The sequence below is a fragment of the Schistocerca gregaria genome, chromosome 5 (genome assembly GCF_023897955.1).
Source record: "Schistocerca gregaria isolate iqSchGreg1 chromosome 5, iqSchGreg1.2, whole genome shotgun sequence".
Lineage (NCBI taxonomy): Eukaryota > Metazoa > Arthropoda > Insecta > Orthoptera > Acrididae > Schistocerca > Schistocerca gregaria.
The window spans coordinates 255364582-255383425 of NC_064924.1; the positions used below are offsets into that span (position 1 = coordinate 255364582).

At 43.8% G+C, this 18844-nt stretch overlaps 1 protein-coding gene across 1 annotated transcript in view; it reads left to right on the forward strand.

Moving 5' to 3' along the window:
• The first annotated feature begins 406 nt into the window (after nt 1–406).
• The window catches only part of LOC126272793 (uncharacterized), a 102942-nt gene continuing 84504 nt past the window's right edge, over nt 407–18844 (forward strand). Inside the window, exons 1-2 of the mRNA XM_049975943.1 lie at nt 407–654; nt 18623–18784. Of these exons, the coding sequence (XP_049831900.1) occupies nt 587–654; nt 18623–18784 (230 nt within the window). The 5' untranslated portion in view covers nt 407–586. The remainder of the gene's footprint in view (nt 655–18622; nt 18785–18844) is intronic.

Consider the following 18844-nt stretch of genomic DNA (forward strand, 5'->3'; position numbering starts at 1 on the left):
ATCTGCTGCCGAAATAGGATACTAGAAATTGTGTGAACTGTTATGGAGAGAACTGCGTCAAACTTTGTAGCGATTGAGAGTGCCCATTACAGTTGTATTGTAGCAAATGTCAGAAAAGAACAAGTACAAGGAAAACACATCGTTTGATAACTATAAACTGATAATACAGCATCTAGGTTTCCTGCTGGATTAGGGATTATGTACTGGAAAAAATCCTGTTTTGGAAGCATGCCAGATGGCAATGTCTCCACCGTCTGACGCTGGCGTTCCGTTGACGTCTAATGTGAATCTACTTTTAATTGAAAACCTATTGATGCGGTATCTGATTTGCCTCCGAATTAACGATTCCACTTTGACCTCGATATTTTGACCACTAATTTACCTAGTCGTCTTTTCGGTCCACTCCGTGGCGTCCAATATTAATCGATCTTCAGATGAGACAGGTATGAGTGTTGCTTCTCGTGCTTGTCAACATCAGCAGGTAGTTTCCTGAGTTGGCAGCATTGTTATTCAAATTTCGCGTGGGAAACATGGAGACAGAAATGCGATCAAAATATGTTATAATTGTCAGTGGCTGCACCGTGAAATGGAAGATACCAGGAATATTTATTTGGCATATGCTTTATACGATAGTATTGAAGACAAGAGTGTGAGGTTAGTACTGCATGATGAATGGAGAATGTAGTAAGCCCAGTTATACTGTACCTTCTTGCTTCAGCTACAGCTAGCCTTTTAAAAAGTTTCTTTACACATGTAGCTGTGAAGTACTTGACAGGCAACACTTCTTGACGTAGGCTATAGTGCGTTAAAAGTTTGCTTGAGGTCTATTAGTGACAGAACGTAGAATGATTGTTTGCCCCTCTGTTATCCAAATCTGAGTGTTTGCATTGGATTGGTACATGGGGGAGTGATAACATTCGTTCTTTATTTCTTTTTTGGTGCCTAATTGTGGTCAGTTTCACAACTATAACATGTGTTAAATTGCCTTATCACCGCCATTTAAGATGCCTTGCCGATAATGTGAGATATACTTGTGGGAGATAGGCCTGCTTCACATGTCACCGAACAACTGACAAGCTGTAGCGCACTTTACATTAGAATAAAGCTCGTGCTGTACCGTATTGTTAGATTTTCGTTTTTAGTAAAATACTCCTAAAATGCCCCAATGTAACGGAACCAACTTGAAGTAACATTTGCGCGAGCTGTGGCAGTTGGGTGAAGGCAGTGATTTACGTATGAATTTGTATTTGGTTCAAGTGCCTGTAGTGTGTAAAAGTTTTTTTTTGCAATATAGCGTAAGGCAACTTAAGCAGTGTCTAAAAATATTTAGCCTATATAAATTATTACAATTTTAAACAAATTGGTAAGTAATATTATGTATATTTGCCCCGGGATTTGTTTTGGATTTACAGAGTAGACTTACAGAAATGACACAATAGTTTCTATTTCTGTGTGCTTTTGTTTGGATCGTAATATATATATAATCATTTTTTTCTTAAGCTTCACACAGATGGCTACAGTACAAATGTACAAGCAATAAAATATTCATTATTTACCAACATACTTTACTGTACTCTCAAATTCTTTTTGCACTAAATAATCCCTATGAAGTTAATAACTGTGTTAGAATACTGTGCCCCCCCCCTCCCTCACCCATAGACTCTTTAAGTAGGCACTTTACCACTTGTACACATGAATATACAATGTGTTCTGTCTGTGGTAGTCTTCTCAGGCAGTCTGTATTTCTTCCCGTATGAATGGAAATCTGATTTTTTTTTTCTTTAGTAATATGTTGTCACTTATTAAGCGAAGTATTGTTCTGTAGGTTTTGTGAGCATTTGTGGAAATATCAGTGTTGTTAGATTTTGCAAGGCAGTAATTACAAAGAAAAATGTTGCATGTTTCTTTGCATCTCCCTAAGTCTATACCACAACTATTCACTCTACGGACAACTGCTAGTGAGTCTAGGACTGTAAACATGCTGCTAAGCATTTGGCAGTCCCTTCAGTCTGTCCTGAAACGTGACTGCGGAACCGTCAGTGTGTTACTATGCCCCATGCTCATCTCCCTGTACTCCCTTCAGTCCGCCTGGTGAAATGAGTCAGTATCAACCCATGATGAGTAAGATGTGGAGCAGAGAAGAATGACAATATTGTGTGCAATAGATCTTGGACACATGATTTCCTTGTAAAACACATTAAATTGTGGCAGGCTGTTGTAGTTGCTGTCTTTCATTATTAACCCCTACAGAGTTATCTGAGTAAGTTAATTTTTAATTCTGTAGTAAGCATTACATATGAAGTGTGTTCTGGCTGCATTTCTGAACTGATATAATTTTGTGGTCTCTTTTATATATTTGGGGAAGGCATTATGCAATTTTATTCCCTAATGGAAAATGCTGTTTTGAGTTTGTTTTCCTTTGTAAATATGGAGTCCAAACTAGCCCTTGTTCTGGGATTATGTAATTGAAATAATAGTTGAATAATTACTAATGTTTTGCCTGATGGGTACAACAGATTGATAGCTGTATTTGGTTGATGCAGTAAGGATACTAAATTTCTGAATAATTACTTATAATGAGGTTGTTTACTACGTGTCATTATTACTCTTATAGCTATTTCCTACAGTTCGAAAACTGTTAATGTTTCGTGCCTTTGATCCTTAGAAAAGCATTCTATATGTAAACTGAGTGTTTGTAGTAGTAGTAGTAGTAGTAGTAGTAGTAGTAGTAGTACGTCACTGCAAGACATTGCTCGTTACATATTGATAGGACCCTAAGAGAGTAACTTACTGCTGACATTGTTTCTGCCAGCCTCTCTTTGTGTCTTCGTTCCATGTTGACTGACAATATTCATCCCTATAAGCTATGTGTTTGTTAAACAATCTGTAGGTTAATCATCTGTCCTCAATGCAATAGATATTTTTCCTCTTTGTGCTGAGATCGATACTGTTTGTTTCCTATATGTCCAGTTAGTTTATTACATACAGCTCACTAGTAAACATCCTTGAGGGTTTCATTTACTTTCTCAGCTAAAGTTGTGTATTTGGGCACCCATCCCCCTGCAATCTTAGTTATGGTGACAGACAGGATTACTGGAGACTGGGATACCACTGGTTTTGACCAATGACATCATCAACATGCCGAAAACTCACAAGCAACATACTACAAAAACAAACCACTCGAAACTGCCAAAAAATAAAATTTCAAAAAATCGCTCAACACACACCATAACATCACAGTATACCAATCTCCAGTTCACCTGTATAGCGCAACCCTAGACCAGGATATCAATAAACACGTGCGCAACTACAAAAACAGACATCCTGATCTCCAGTTCACCTTTATAGCTTAAACCTAAAGTAAACATTTACTTAAGGTGTCAACAGCTTTTCTGTTGCATATTGCAGTTGCGAAGTGCACATGACAGATAAGGAGGCAGGTAGGACAGGTTGGCATAACTCAGGAGAAAATTGTTATTGATAAACATTATAAGTGGCTCAATGTTTTTTAATTAAATCCTGGCAGACTTACTCAGTTGTTGCACAGGCACATAAGAGTAAAGTTTCAATTTTATGACTTATTCCTTTATATGACGATATTCTGCACAATATATTCCATTGTGCCATTGCGTAACTTCATACACTTCACACCGTGACAACTGTAACATACCACACAAATGCACCGTCACCACACAGACTGCTGGAGCATAGCACCTCTTCATACATCATGCCCTCTGCAACATTTCACTTCCATTCTAAAACGCACATCGTGGCTCGATGATGTCACTCAATGTATCACAGCACAGCACAACTACGTCACAGGTCAGAGCAGGTGGGTGGCATCGTATAACCAAATACTCTGCAATGAAGCGGATTAAGTCATCTCTTGCTGGTGACCATATGGCACCAGCAGTCTTGAAGAAGGGCAAGAGAGAATATAATGCCGACAGGTATGACCCTAAATCATTTCCCTCCCTCGCTACACCAGGGTGGAACATAGAGCTACAGAACAGAGAGTGCCATGTTCGCCTCTGTTTTTAGTCTGTAGTAGAACCAGTTTTTTGTTGAACATCTTGAGGGTAAGTTTGGAGAAGTGACAGTGCTGTCAAAGATGCGAAGCGGCACAGTCTTGTTTCAGACAGCATCCCCAGCCCAATCCTGAGCGCTACTAGCCTGTGACAAGCTGGGTGATATTCTTGTTTCCACCACTCCCCATAAAAGCCTCAGCATGGTTCAGGGGATTATTTTCCATCGTGACCTCCTCTTGCAGTCTGATGACGAGCTCCGTGCCAATTTAGAATGGCGGGGTGCGTTTACAGGTGACCCAAAGACAACAGGGTTGCTACCAGTGCATTCATCTTGGCCTTTGAGGGTGATTCATTGCCTGAACAGGTCAAGGTGATGGTTTACCGCTGTGACATTAAACCATATGTCCCCCCTTCCTGTGTGCTGCTTTGAGTGCTGTAAGTTTAGGCGCATGTCTTCCCTACGCACTTCCAGCACCACATGTCGAGACTGCGGACGTCCACTGCACCCATATACTCCATGTGCGCCACCTCCCACTTGCATCAACTGTGCACCACTTCACCTGCTCGCTGATTGCCCAGTACTCCAAAACAAGCAGAAAGTTAAGGAGTAAAAGACCCTGGACCAGTTGACTTACACAGAGGCTAAAAGTAAATTTGAAAGATTACATCCCATTCAGTTGATGTTGACATACACTGCAGCTGTGTCACCATCGCCGTTCCAAGTGCCAGTGGCTCCTCACTCTGTGCCGCGAACAGTGGTCCCTCCGGGCCACCAGAATAAATCTGTCCCCTTGGTGGTAGGGGGGAAATATTCCTCCATTGGTCCCAAAGCACCTACTTCGGAAGCAAGCCACCCCCTCTCCCCATCACCCCGATGCAGGGGACATCAGTCACCTCCCCCCTGCCAGAGAAGCAATAGCCTCGTCTCACACCTCTCGTGTGAAAGGGGTCCCTTGGGGCCCTCTCTTCCAAGGTCTCCACTAATGCCACGGCAGACACTCGCCTGTGGCTCAAAGAGCCAAAAGTTGCTGGACGAAGCGCTTTGCGGTCTTCCTCTGTGCCTGAAGCTGCTTCAGATAAATCTTCCCTTCAAGCCCCTAAAGAGAAGCGAGCAAACTAAGTAGTACTCTGCTAAGAAACAGGGCCCTCTGGTGGCTCCAACATCATCACTCCCTATCAATTCTGCATATGAAGATGCAGTGGAAATCTTTGCGTCCCCTATGGACTTGGAGCCCACTGATGATGCCTCATCCACCATAGAAATGGCTACAAATACTCAGTCGTAGGCAGCAGGTGACCCTGAGGCCTCACAATAATGTCATCCTCCAGTGAAATTGTGGCAGTTTTTTTTTTTTTTTTCCCACTATCTGGCTGAACTATGGCAACTGTTAAGCTTTATACCTGCTTTCTGCACTGCCCTCCAGGAAACCTGGTTCCCGGCAATGTGGACCCCTGCCCTATGGAAACTGTAGCAACTATAATAGACTGTCTGGTGGAGTTTGCGTCTGTCCTAAACTCAGTCTTTAGTGAAACTGTGCCCCATCAAACCCCTCTTGAAACTGTGGCTGTCGGGATAAGGATGATGCAGGAAATAACTGCTTGCAACATTTTTCATCCAGATGGTGCAGTACTCCGGAACGCACTGTTGCACTGATTGATCAACTCCCTAAACCTATCCTACTTTTGGGAGATTTTAACGCTCATAACCTCTTGTGCGGTGGCACAGTTCTTACTGGTCGTGGCAGAGATGACGAAAATTTACTGTCACAACTTAACCTTTGCCTGTTAAATACTGGGAGCACCACACATTTCAGTGTGGCACATGGCACATGTTTCGCCATTGATCTCTGGATTTGCAGACCTGGCCTTCTCCCCTCTATCCACTCGAACACATGACGACCTGTGTGGTAGTGACCACTTTCCCATCTTCCTGTCACTGCCTTGGCATCAGGCCCACGGACAATTTCCCAGATGGGCTTTAAACCAGGCGGACTGGGAAACTTTCACCTCTGCTATCACCGTTGAATCTCCCCCACATGGTAACATCAATGTGGAGGTTGAGTAGGTAACCACAACAATTGTTTCTGCGGTGGAAAACACGATCTCTCGTTCTTTAGGGTGCCCCCAGCGAAAGATAGTCCCATGGTGGTTGCCGGAAGTCACTGAGGCAATTAAGGAGTGTCGGTAAGGTCTACAGTGGCATAAGTGGACTCTTACCTGGAGCACCTCATAGTCTTTAAATTGCTCTGTGCCCGTGTTCGTAGCTTATCAAAAGGCGGAAACAGGAGTGTTGGGAGAGGTAGGTGTCGAACATTGGGTGCCATACGTCACCTTCCCAAGTCTGGGCAAAGATCAAATGAGTTTTTGGGTACCAGACCTTAACAGGTGTTCCTGGTGTTAACATGGTTTTTTATCTACTGATGCAAATGCGAGCACTTTTCGTCGGAGAATTACCCCCCAGCCTTTCGCACTCTCGAACGGCAGCTGGAAGGGAGTCCTCTCATTCACTACACACCACAGTGAACCCTATAATGCTCCGTTCACAGTGGAAGCTCCTCAGTGCCCTTGCACATTGCCCCAACCCAGCTCCTGGGGCAGATCGGATCCACAGTCAGATGATAAAACATCTCTTGTCTGACTAGAAGCATCATGACCTCGTGATCTTCAACTGTATCAGGTGCGATGACATCTTTCCATTGCACTGACATGAGAGCACCATCATATCAGAGCTCCACCCGGCAAAAACTTGCTTGATGTGGATAGCTATCAGACCATCAGCCTCACCAATGTTCTTTGTAAGCTGCTGGAATGTATGGTGTGTTGGCGGTTGGGTCCTGTCCTGGAGTCACGCGGCCTTCCGGCTCCATGCCACGGCGGCTTCTGCCTGGATTGCTCTACCGCTGATAGTCTTGTCCCTCGACTCTATATGCCATCCGAACAGCCTTTTCCAGATGCCAACACCTTGTTGCTGTCGTTTTTTATTTACGAAAAGCATGTGACACCACCTGGCGACAACAAATACTTCGTACTTTATACGAATGGCTTATGCGAATCCTGCTCTCGATTTTTATCCGGAATTTCCTGTTGCTTTGTACTTTCCATATCAAAGTTGGTTCCTGCCATAGTTCGTCCCATATCCAGGAGAATGGGGTCCCACAGGTATCTGTATTGAGTGTATCTCTATTTTTAGTGGCCATTAATGGTTTAGCAAGAGCTATAGGGCTGTCCGTCTCACTCTATCTGTTTGCAGATGACTTCTGCATTTTGTACTGCTCCACCAGTACTTGTGTTGCGGAGGGGTGGCCTACAGGGAGTCATCCACAAAGTGCAGTCATGGACTCTAGCCCATGGCTTCCAGTTTTCAGCCGCGAAGTCGTGTGCCCTGCATTTCTATTGGCATTGTACTGTTCATCCAGAACCAGAACTTTACCTTATTGACAATCCCTTCACTGTAGTGGTGATGTATCGATTTTTACAACTGGTTTTCGATGCTCGATTGACGTGGCTTCCTCACCTTTGTCAGCTTAAACGGAAGTGCTGGCAGCACCTCAATGCCCTTCGCTGCCTGAACAACACCAACTGGGGTGCAGATTGCTCTATGTTGTTGCAGCTATACAGAGCCCTTGTTCAATCCCACCTTGACTATGGGAGTGTGGTTTATGTTTCGGCAGTGCCCTCAGTGTTGCATTTACTAAACCCAATGCACCACTGTGGTGTTAGACTAGCGATAGGAGCTTTTAGGAGGAGTCAGGTGACCAGCATCCTTGCGGTGGCTGGAGTTCCTCCATTGACGATTAGGTGTGCACAACACAACTGTTGGCTAGTTACATTGCACACATTCGTGGTTCTCCTGTACAACCAAATTACCGTCTCCTTTTCCCACCCATAGTGGTTCATCTCCCGCATTGGTGATCCAGATCAGGGATTACAATTGCAATTCGCGTCCGATCCCTTCTATCTGAACTGAAGTCCTTGACTTTATCACCTATACTCGAGGTCCAATCGCTTACATCTCTATGGTGTACACCTAGGCTGTGGCTTCGCCTGGAGCTTTCACATGACCCAAAGGACTCGGATAATGCTGCGGCTCTCCGCTATCACTTTATCTGGATTCTTGACTTGATGTGATTTACACAGACGGCTCAATGGCTGATGGTCACATCTGCTTTGCGTATGACCATGGAGGACATATTGAACAACATCCCTTGTACAATGGCTGCAGTGTTTTCACTACAGAGCTGATAGCTGTATCTTGTGCTCTTGAGCACATACGTTAATGCCCAGGGGAGTCGTTTCTTCTGTGTACTGACTCCTTGAGTAGCCTAAAAGATGTCCACCAGTGCTACCCTCGTCATCCTTTGGTAGAGACCATCCAGGAGTCCATCTGTGCCCTGGAATGGTCCGGTCGTTCAGTGGTGTTTGTGTGAATCCCAGACAACGTACTTGCTGACAGGCTGTCCAAGCAGGCTACATGGTAACCGCTTATGGAGATCGGCATTCCAATAACTGACCTGTGTGTGTTTTTACGTCACCAGGTTTTTCAACTTTGGGAGACGAAATGGCTTAACCTCAGCTTGCACAACAAACTGAGTGACATTAGGGAGACTACGAATGTGTTGCTGTCCTCCATGTAGGCTACTCGCAGGGATTCTGTGGTTCTCTGCTGGCTCTGCATTGGCCACGCTTTGGTGACCCATGGCTACCTCCTGCGCCGTGAAGACCCGCCTCAGTGGTGATGCGGTGTCCAGTTGACAGTGGCCCATATTCTGGTGCACTGTCCCACTTTGACTACCCTGCAACGAAATCTTCAGTTACCGGACTCGTTGCCACTAATTTTATCTGACAATGCCTCATCGCCTGATATATTTTCACGTTTTATTCATGAGAGTGTGTTTTAACATTTGATCTAAGTTTTAGAGCATGTCCTTTGTCCCGCTGTGTCCTCCGCCCTAGTGCTCTTAGGGTGGAGGTTTTAATGTGTTGCGGAGTGGCTGGCTTCTCCTGTTTGTTCTCATGGTCAGCCAGCCATGGTAATGTCTTTTGTCGTTTTAATCTCTTCTACCTGTTTTTTGTGTTTCTGTGGTTTTCTTCTCCCCTTTTTCCATTTAAGTGTTTGTTGCCCTTCTGTTGTTCTTGTGGTTTTTCCTTTCTCTCCATTTTGTGTTGTCAGTTTTGCTTGTTTTATTCTCACCCTTGTGGCCTTGTTTTATTCAGAACACGGGACCAATGTCCTAGCAGTTTGGTCCCTTCCCTGCATCTTTTAAACCAACCAACCTCTCAAACTCCTCGCACACCTATTCCCATTTGGACCTGTCCTTCTGCTCTGCCCAGCTTGCCCATTGTCTGACACCTAATCGAGCAACCATTTCCCATGTGCTATCCATTTGCTGACTCCTACCCGATCTGCATGCATACCTAAATGGCAGCTTTACTCCTCCCTGGCGACCTTCGAAGAAAAAGATTTCCTCAGTTGTGATGACCAGGTGAAATGTCTCACAAACGTTACCCTTACTGCTGCAGAACATTCCATCCCCGCGCTCCCTCTCTACCATGTTGTGCCAAAGTCCTTTGGTGGGCTGAAGCATGCCGCGATGCAAGTTATGCATGTAGACGTGCTCTCTGCATTTTCAACTACCACCCTACACTGGCAAACTGCATTCATTATAAACAGATGTATGCAAAGCGTCATCACGTTCTTTGGGGTAACAACAGGGAGCTGGATTTCATTTACTATTTCATTTAACAATTCCACACCTTCCTCTGTTGTGTGGGTCAACCTCTGATATCTCTGGAGCCAAGATCCGTTCCCCAATTTCCGGTCTGACAGTCACTGACGATGTCTTTGTGGATCATATTGCTATCTTCAACACTGTGGACTGCCATTTTGCAGAAGTATAAAGCTCTTCCCACTATCACCCTGCCTTCCTCCATTGGAAACCCTCTTCCTGCTGGAATGCACTTTTTCTTTTAACCATTTACATTCCAGCTGTGGTTTGCCATCTGATTTATCATCCATTAGAGCGAACGACGCATGGGTTGTTGACCATGTTTTACTTTTTATCCGCCAAAGCAATATGGCGAGAGCCATTTAATTTTAGTTTTGGACCTCCATTTCTGTGTGGTTTTAGCATTTTTTCCACGTGCATGTTTTTAGCTGTCTCCTATTCTGTCCATAGTCGTTTAAATCCTCTCCGTGTTTGTATTATATAGTTTTGACTTGGGCATGTATGACCCCAGTTATTTTTTGTGCCCTAAAGGAAAACAAACAAACAAACCCACAAATTGGGTCTACTATCCGCCATTCTATGGTACCCCTACACTAGTGGCTGATGCTCCTGTAGAGCAAAGACATCGTAATGGCTATTAAGAACTGTCAAAGGGCCTTGCAATGTATCAAGCAATATGAAGCAAACTGCCCTCATCATTTTTAAGTGGCTACATTCAAAGGCTTGCTTTGAACACAGTAAGTAGGAATGTTGGAAGCACTAAATTTCATTATAGGGAACGTAATACCTCTTCATGGACTGTGGATCAAACTCCATAGCAGACTGGGCTGCTGATGAGCAACAGCTCTCCTTCTTCATGGTGTTAATTCTAACTGTGTGTCAGTTCTTGCCGAATACCTCATAACTCTCACTATGACGGTCTTGGTGACCGCCTGTTACCCAGAGCATCTTCCAAATGCATGAAGGGGAAGTTGAAGATATCCCTCTGTAATTCTGAATTGTATAATGAATCTTTTACTGACTAGGAAGTGCTTCAGGCTCTTGAGTCCTGTCCACAGCTCGTGGTCGTGCGGTAGCGTTCTCGCTTCCCACGCCCGGGTTCCCGGGTTCGATTCCCGGCGGGGTCAGGGATTTTCTCTGCCTCGTGATGACTGGGTGTTGTGTGCTGTCCTTAGGTTAGTTAGGTTTAAGTAGTTCTAAGTTCTAGCGTACTGATGACCATAGATGTTAAGTCCCATAATGCTCAGAGCCATTTGAACCAACCATTTTTCTTGAGTCCTCTCATGATATGGTCCCAAGCCCTGATTTGATTCATAATCAATGATCCAACATCAGAAAGTGACTCAGGTTCCAGCTACTTGGTCTTAAACAATATTCTGCTGCAATGATTTTTCTCCTTCACAGTGCAGAGATATTGTCATCTTCTCAATCCTTAAATCATGCAAAAAACCCAATGTCCATGGGCAGCTCCAACTGATTTTCTTACCACTGTGCTCTGCAAACTGCTTGAAAGGATGGTAGCAAGACAACTATGTTTTTGTCGACCCGTCGGTGATTTCGTTGAGTCGATCCACAATTCTAAACTTTATGAAGTATTGAATTATTACAGTGGTAATATTAATTACTTAACATAATACATTAATTTTAGAGAACCTGTGAAGTTGTCATTCGGTGGAGTAGGTGACATTTGCCAAAAAACTTCTTTAATCCTCTACATTATCCACAGGGTATTTAATATCACCAAGAGGGTTGCTGAGTATTCTTTCTGTCAGAGTTAAATGTTTTATCTCTGTTGAGGTTGTTCTGGTCCTACTGTTAAAACCATACTTCACACTAGTTTTTTGTGTCCAAGGAATACTGTTGATTTTCAAAGGTCATTGATAAATCTATATATTGCGAAGTACTTTTCAAGATGTCAAGGTTTTTAAGAGGTCACTCCAGGATGTTAGAACTGATGTCAGATATAATGTATGCAACTAACTCCTGTATTCAGAGAATGCTACTCCTGTAGGTAAAGTTTCTTCAAAAAGTGATTCCAGAACTCATTAGCAAATGAAAGTGCAGAAGAATAAGTAAGCTATTGATATTGGTATAATTGCAAGTTCACGCAGTCAAGAATTACTTTCCTCCCACACATTTGTGCAAAGGATGCCCCAATATCTGTATTCGTCAGTCTTAATGTTCTTGAGCCATCCTAAGTTGGAATGGTACATTTCTGCAAATCAGTGATCAGGGGCATGTCATTACGAGACATCTCCAGTGTCCTCTGTGTGGTCTTTAATGTGAAAGATAACATTTTATAGAGTTCTGAAAACCTAAATTCCCTTGCTTTTCTTGATAATATTTCAACAATAAGACAGTCATTTTACCAAAAAAATTTAAATTCTAACAGTATTGTAGTTCTTCTGAATACATTTGACATCTTTCTTCAGTTCAGCTCAGTGTTCTTTTACACTTACAGCAGTATCCAAGTCACATCATACATGAATGCAGCCTGGTGATGTCTTAGACTCCTATCTCAAAAGGTGCACTCCGTGTCATTTTTAAGACTCAAAAAACGAAAGTGTGGCAGGGATGAAAATGTTTGCCTATATTCTGCTTGAAATCTGCCTTTTCCTGGTCAGGCATGTGGACAGTGTTGGTGCTGTTTCACTTATTGGTGAAATTCACTCACTGTTCACTATTGGTAGTGTCTGGTGTCAATTCTCTTCTTGGGGGGTGGTGGTGGTGGTGGTGGTGGTGGTGGTGGTGGTGGTGGTGGTGGTTCTCTCTCTCTCTCTCTCTCTCTCTCTCTCTCTCTCTGTGTGTGTGTGTGTGTGTGTGTGTGTGTGTGTGTGTGTGTGTGTGTTTCAGTATATGTCCCACATACGAATTTTTGAATTTCCTTGTTCAGCACTCTCATTGCATTTGTTCCTTGAAAATGACAAATTGTGCACCTGTAGAAATATTGGCATTTGTCAGAGATGTCACCCAGCTTCATTCCCATACATTGTCCAACATTTTATTTGCTAGGAGAAACATCTGATTGTGAATTGTCACTCAGTGTTCTGCAGAAGAAGAATAAGAAGAAGAAGAATAGTAAGAGTTTGAGGAGGAGTAGGCAAAGTTAGCCCAAATAAAGACTCCTTGTGTGGTGTTTGATACTATCAATATCATGAGAAATATTATTCTTTCTTTTTGCAAAATCAACAAAATATCTGAATTTTAAATTTGGACCTGATCAATACGCTGTCCTCAAATTAATGGCACATATTAGGTTAAACAGTATTTTTGAAGATGAGTGGAATATAAAAGATAATCAGTGTTTGCAGCGGTGACTGTCACGTCAATAAACATTGATGAAGTAAACATTGAACCTTCTTCTCTTGAGGCCAGTCTATTGACCAACTATTTAAAATTGGAATTTGGATAATGATTGATCATTGAAACTGAATGTTGTACAACGTGTCCCATGCTAATTCCATGTACATATGACAAAAGATGAAAATATGTTTAGAAATACCAGCTGGTTTCATAAATTTTTGCTCTCGGGGGCATTGGTTTGTTGAGTACGTGCTTTGCGACCCCAGGGTTCTGTAGCTGGGCATTGGTAAGTGCCGCCAATCTCCTGTTACCATAAGCTCTGGGCATGCTTCAATGACTAGTGTATGGTGCGGCAGTGGAACATCGTGTGTCCTAGGGAATGGGGATCTTGGCATGATCACCCAGATTGCGAGGTGTGCTGCGTGCTGATGAGATGCATTGCTGTTGAGGTGGCACAGTCGTTAGCTGGCAACCTCTGGGGAAACTGCCGAACCTTAGTTGTATAAGGCTTACTCGGGCACATTGGTCTCTGTCTGAGTGGACCCTTGTTTCCCTAGCTGCTTGTGGGACCAAGATGAAACCCTTGAAATCATCTTCTCCTCCTCCCCCCAGTGAGAAGGGTGTACCACCTGGACATATTCACACCCAGTCCTCCAAACGAATGAGGGAGGCTAGCCCTCCTGGTATCCTGCATCGGCTGAATTATAACATGACTCAAGGATTCGTAAATCAAAATGTGTTTTTGGTTATTAAGAGGAAGGAGAGGCTTATGGAAAAAGTGTCCCTCTTCTATATCCATAAAGGCTTGGAAGGATTTGCTGGACGTCTGAAGTCTATTAAGCGGCTGCGGAATGGTTCCCTCCTGGTTGAAACTAAGAGGGCAAAGCAGGTGGAACTACTTACGAAGACCGAAAAATTGGATTAATATGATGTAACTCTTGAACTCCATAACTTCCTTAACTTGAGCAAGGGTGTGGTCACATGTCGTGACATGGATATCGACATAGCCGAACTTAAACAGGAATTGGCATTACAGGGGGTAATGGACATAGAGCAAAGGATGTGTAGAAATAATGGAGAAATTGAGAAGACCGCCACCTTCATTGTGGCTTTAATTCTCCATCGCCCGACTACATCATGCCAGGTTTCCTCTGACTCAGGATCAGGCCTTATGTACCTAACCCTATGCATTGCTACAAATGCTAGCGTTTTGGTCACATAACTCTGAGTTGCGGGGGTGAAGTGACGTGGGAAATGTGGAAAGGCAGCCCACGAAGCTGGGATTGACTGTACATTTCCAGCAGTCTGTGTTAACTGCTTTGGGAGCCACCCAGTCTGGAGCTGAGACTACTCTTTTTTACAGAGGAACAAAAAATTCAGGAAATAAGTCACCAAGCAGATCCCCTGTGCTGAAGTCAAAAAGGACTATAAAGTGACTAAACCTCCCATCTTTACCACTTTTATGCTTTCATGGTGCAGAAACCTGTTCCTAAACTTGACGCCCCAATGCAGACGTCGTCCAGTGTACAACCATCCACCACCATGTTTACATGCCAAAGCAAAACATGTAAAGAGCAGCTGCCACAGAAAAGACCAGCAACAGTTCTGTAGTGAATGTCAAGGAGGCACACAACAAGCATAATGCCTCTGTGTGCCCTTTCCCCCTCATCCTCATGGGGACCAGGTACAGTGAAAGATTCATGACGTTTGGGTCAAAAGCTGTCCCGAGTGCCATCAGATCATTCTTCCACGTCTGACTGATAAGGACGACACCATGGAGTTAGATGCCTTGGTTCCAGTCAGCCTCTCCACTCCCCCTTGCCTCTAAAAGTGTTTCATGGAGACTTTTTCCATCAATTGTACACCGTTGAGCTATGAGGCTATGTACGCCACAAAAAGATGATCTGAGAGGAGTGAGAGCTAAAGGTGGTGTATCCATTTTCGTCAGTACCGACTACCACTCCTCACCTCTCTCACTTACAAAGACGATGCATTTGATGAAGAGCACCTAACCATCCTTATTACACAACTCCCCCACCCCTTCATCCTCTGTGGTGATTTTAATGCACACACTGTGCTTTTGGGGCTCTGTAACTACCTGCCTCAGGGGGGAGAGCAATGTGAGAGGCTTCTCATGTCGTCATTCACATGCTTGCTAAATACAGGGTAGAGCAATCACTTCTGTACAGCAACTGAGTTGTTCTCTGCCATTAATCTCCCACATTGCTCTCCAACCTGCCAGATGGAGTGGAACCTGAAATAAAACCACCGCGATGGGTGCTTGGTAGAGCCGACTGGACACTTTGTAGCCAGTAGGCCCAGTTCGAACATTGTGCTAATGTCGAAGCATTGGTGGATTGTATTACCAAAATGATCCACAGTGCCTCTGCAGCATCAATTCCACACTCTGCAGGACAACAGAAGAGGCAATTTGTCCCTTGGTGGAGTGCTGAATGCCGCTCTGCAATTAGAACCAGGCTTGCCCCTCTGCGCAGGTTAGTGTCTGCCAACTGCAGAGAATTTTGCAGCCTTTCAGATGGTGAGGGTAAAGTGTCACCGAATTATTGGAGAGAGCAAGAAGAGCTCGGGGCAACAGTTCCTGAATGCCATTAAATGTTACGCAAAAAGTTCTGTTGTGTGGGAGACCATCACGAGAATTTCTGGGAGAGGAGGGAGGTGCTCCATGGCTGCTATAATGGGGAACGGCACACTCCAAACCAATCTGTGAGACATTTCCCAGGCTATGGCGGCATGTTTTGCCACAGTTATTGCAACAGCCGGTCAGGATCCAGGTTTCCAGTGCCATAGAGAATTTGATGAGAGGTGTAGTTTGGACCTCCGGTCCACCCATGATGCAGATTAAAACTTCCCATTTTCCATGTGGGAGTTGGATTCTGCATTATCTGTGGCTTGTGATACATCCTCTAGTCACGATAGGATCCATTACACTATGCTGTGGACCTCACAAGGCGAAACAAAAATATCATCCACACAATTTTTAATGCCTCTTGGGCGTCGGGTCACTTTCCCGTCTTGTGGCCTGTGACAAATTTAATTCCTCTTTTAAAACCTGGGAAAGACTGTACATACCCAAGTAAGTACCATAGTGTTGCTCTGTCTAGCTGCATGGGGAAGACCTTGGAGTGGTTAGTCGGCCACGACCTTGTGGGGATCTTGGAATTCAGGCAACTCCTTAGTCGCTTCCAGTGTGGGTTCAGGAGGTATCGCTCCACCTTTGATAACCTTGCACTTCTGGAGGTGGTTATACAACAGGCTTTCCTACACCGTCACCACCTTCTAGGAATATTTTTTGACATTTGACAAGACCTACAATACTACTTGGAGGCATCTTATCCTGGAGCAGCTTCACAAATGGGTTTTTCGTGGTTCTCTTCCCATTTTTATTCAATCCTTCCTCTCACCACGATATTTTAGATACCAAGTTGGTAACGTTCTGTCTGATCACTTTGAGCAGGAGAACAATATTCCTAAAGGTAGCATTTTAAGTGTGACTGTCTTTGCCATAGCTAGTAATAGCATCACATTCATAGTGAAAAGTCATGTCCAGTGTCCTTTGTGGATGACTTCTGCTGTTTTGCTCTTCTTCAAGCCTCCCAACGATAACACATCCGTTGCAAGTAACTGTGCGAAGTTTGGATGAAAGGGCTCAGAAGAGTGGTGGTAAGTTTTCCACCGAGAAGTCTCTATTCGTTTTAACTGTTCCCATTCCGTTTTAAACTTTTTCGAGTTGAGGATGAGGGACACTGTCTTTGCTTTTAAAGATAGTGAGGTTTCTGGGTCTCATATTTGAATCTAAACTATCATTGTTACCACATCTTAAGGACCTGAAAAAACAGTCACTTTAGGCTTTAAGTATTTTAAAATGTCTTAGCTACAGTACATGGAGAGCAGACAGGACTTGCCTGCTCTGATTTTACAGGGCTTGTGTGTGATCTCTGCTCGATTATGGGTGCACGGTGTATGGGCCTGCGAGATCCTCTTATTTAAAGATGTAGGATGTGGTGCACCATGGATTTGGTTGGCTACTGGGGCATTTAGAACAAGCACCATACCAAGACTCTGTGCAGAGACTGGTGAACTGCCTCTTCACGTCAGGCGACAGCTACTTATGGTGCACCAGGCATATAAAACACTGTAGACACCATACACACCCATCTACCATAACGTTGCTCAGCCTCCACTGAAAAGACTTATTTGTACACGGCAATAGGCAATGAGGCCCTATGGGATTCATGCACAGGATTGTCTTCTAGCGATGGGTGTGGCTGGTCTTCATGTTTTACATTGTGGTGGGAACAGGTTTCCTTCTTGGCTTTTCCAGAGGCCCAGACCTATTTTAGACTTGATGAATTTTAAGAAAGATCACATGTCAGATTTTACATTTAAGTCTCTGTTTTTTTAACATGTTAGATATGCATCATGGTTTCACCATAGTGTACACTGATGCCTCCAAGCAAGGAAATTCCCTTGGCTGCTCTGTTGTTTTCCCCCACCATTTCACTAGGATTTGCCTTCCTGACGAGTATACCATTTTCTCAGCAGAGCTCCACATGATCCTGAAGGCACTGTTCGGGGCAAATGGTTTCTCATTTCATCAAATTCCGTTAGTGCCTTACAATTGTTACAGAGCCTGTACCCATATGAGGAGTTGGTCTGCTTGATGCATGATGAACTGTACTTGCTCCAACGGCAAGGTAAACAGGTGTCACTCTGCTGGGTGCCAGGTCATGTAGGGATAAGGGGAAATGAACAGGCTGATCAGGCTGCCAAGGAGGCCTGTAGAGGACAGGATGTAGCACAGCGTCCTATTCCCTCACAGGCTGTCATTTCTGCACTGCTCAGGAGTCCATGCAATTGTGGGATGAGGAATGGCTGGCGGCGACAGCCAATAAGCTGCAGATGGTGAAGTAAACAACCTGACCGTGGCATTCCTCCTGCTAGTTGCTCAGGTGGGATTAAGTAACCCTCACATATCTTAGAATTGGCCACTGCCCTCTCTTTCACGCATAGCTTTTTACTACAGTGAGAAGATCCCCCCACGTGCACGTCTCTATCCACCGTATTTTAGGAGTGCATTTTATATCGTGATGCAAGACCACAAGCAATTATTGGTGGAGATCTGCCCTCTATTTTAGCTGAGACGAGTGTGACTGTGATTTTAAAGTTTTGTGATGTGTATGGAATCTGACCTAAACTTTTAGACTGGAGCTTTTAGTGTGTTGCAGTGTGGCTGGCTTTTTTTTTTCAGCCAGCCATGTCCACCTCCTATGTTTTAGCTCTGTATTACACTTTCTTCCTGTGTTGTTAATGTTGTACTACTGACGCCAAACTTCATTCCGTGGTTTTGTGTGGGTATGCACATAGTTTTCCAACTTTTGTAACATGTATTTTACATTCTGTTATATCTTTCTGTTTTGTGTATTTTACAGACACTTCTCAGTCTGTTTTCACTTGGGTGCTAAAGACATTGCTGTCATGTGCCCATTCAAACATATCCTTCTGTCCATCATAAAATTTTTCTAACTTTTAACATTACTGTTCCAGTCACATTAGACGACTTTTGGAAAACGAGAAGGCTAATCCAAACACACTGCTTCCAGAAAAGGACTTCACTCCTCTTCATTATGTTGTTGGGTGTGATTCGCTGTTGTTTGCTGAGGAAGTAACAAAACTATTTCTACAGCATGGAGGTGATCCAAATATCAGGTAAGAATGTGTATAATAGAACAGTTTTTGAAGTCTTTTTGTTTTTTACTGTAAAATGAG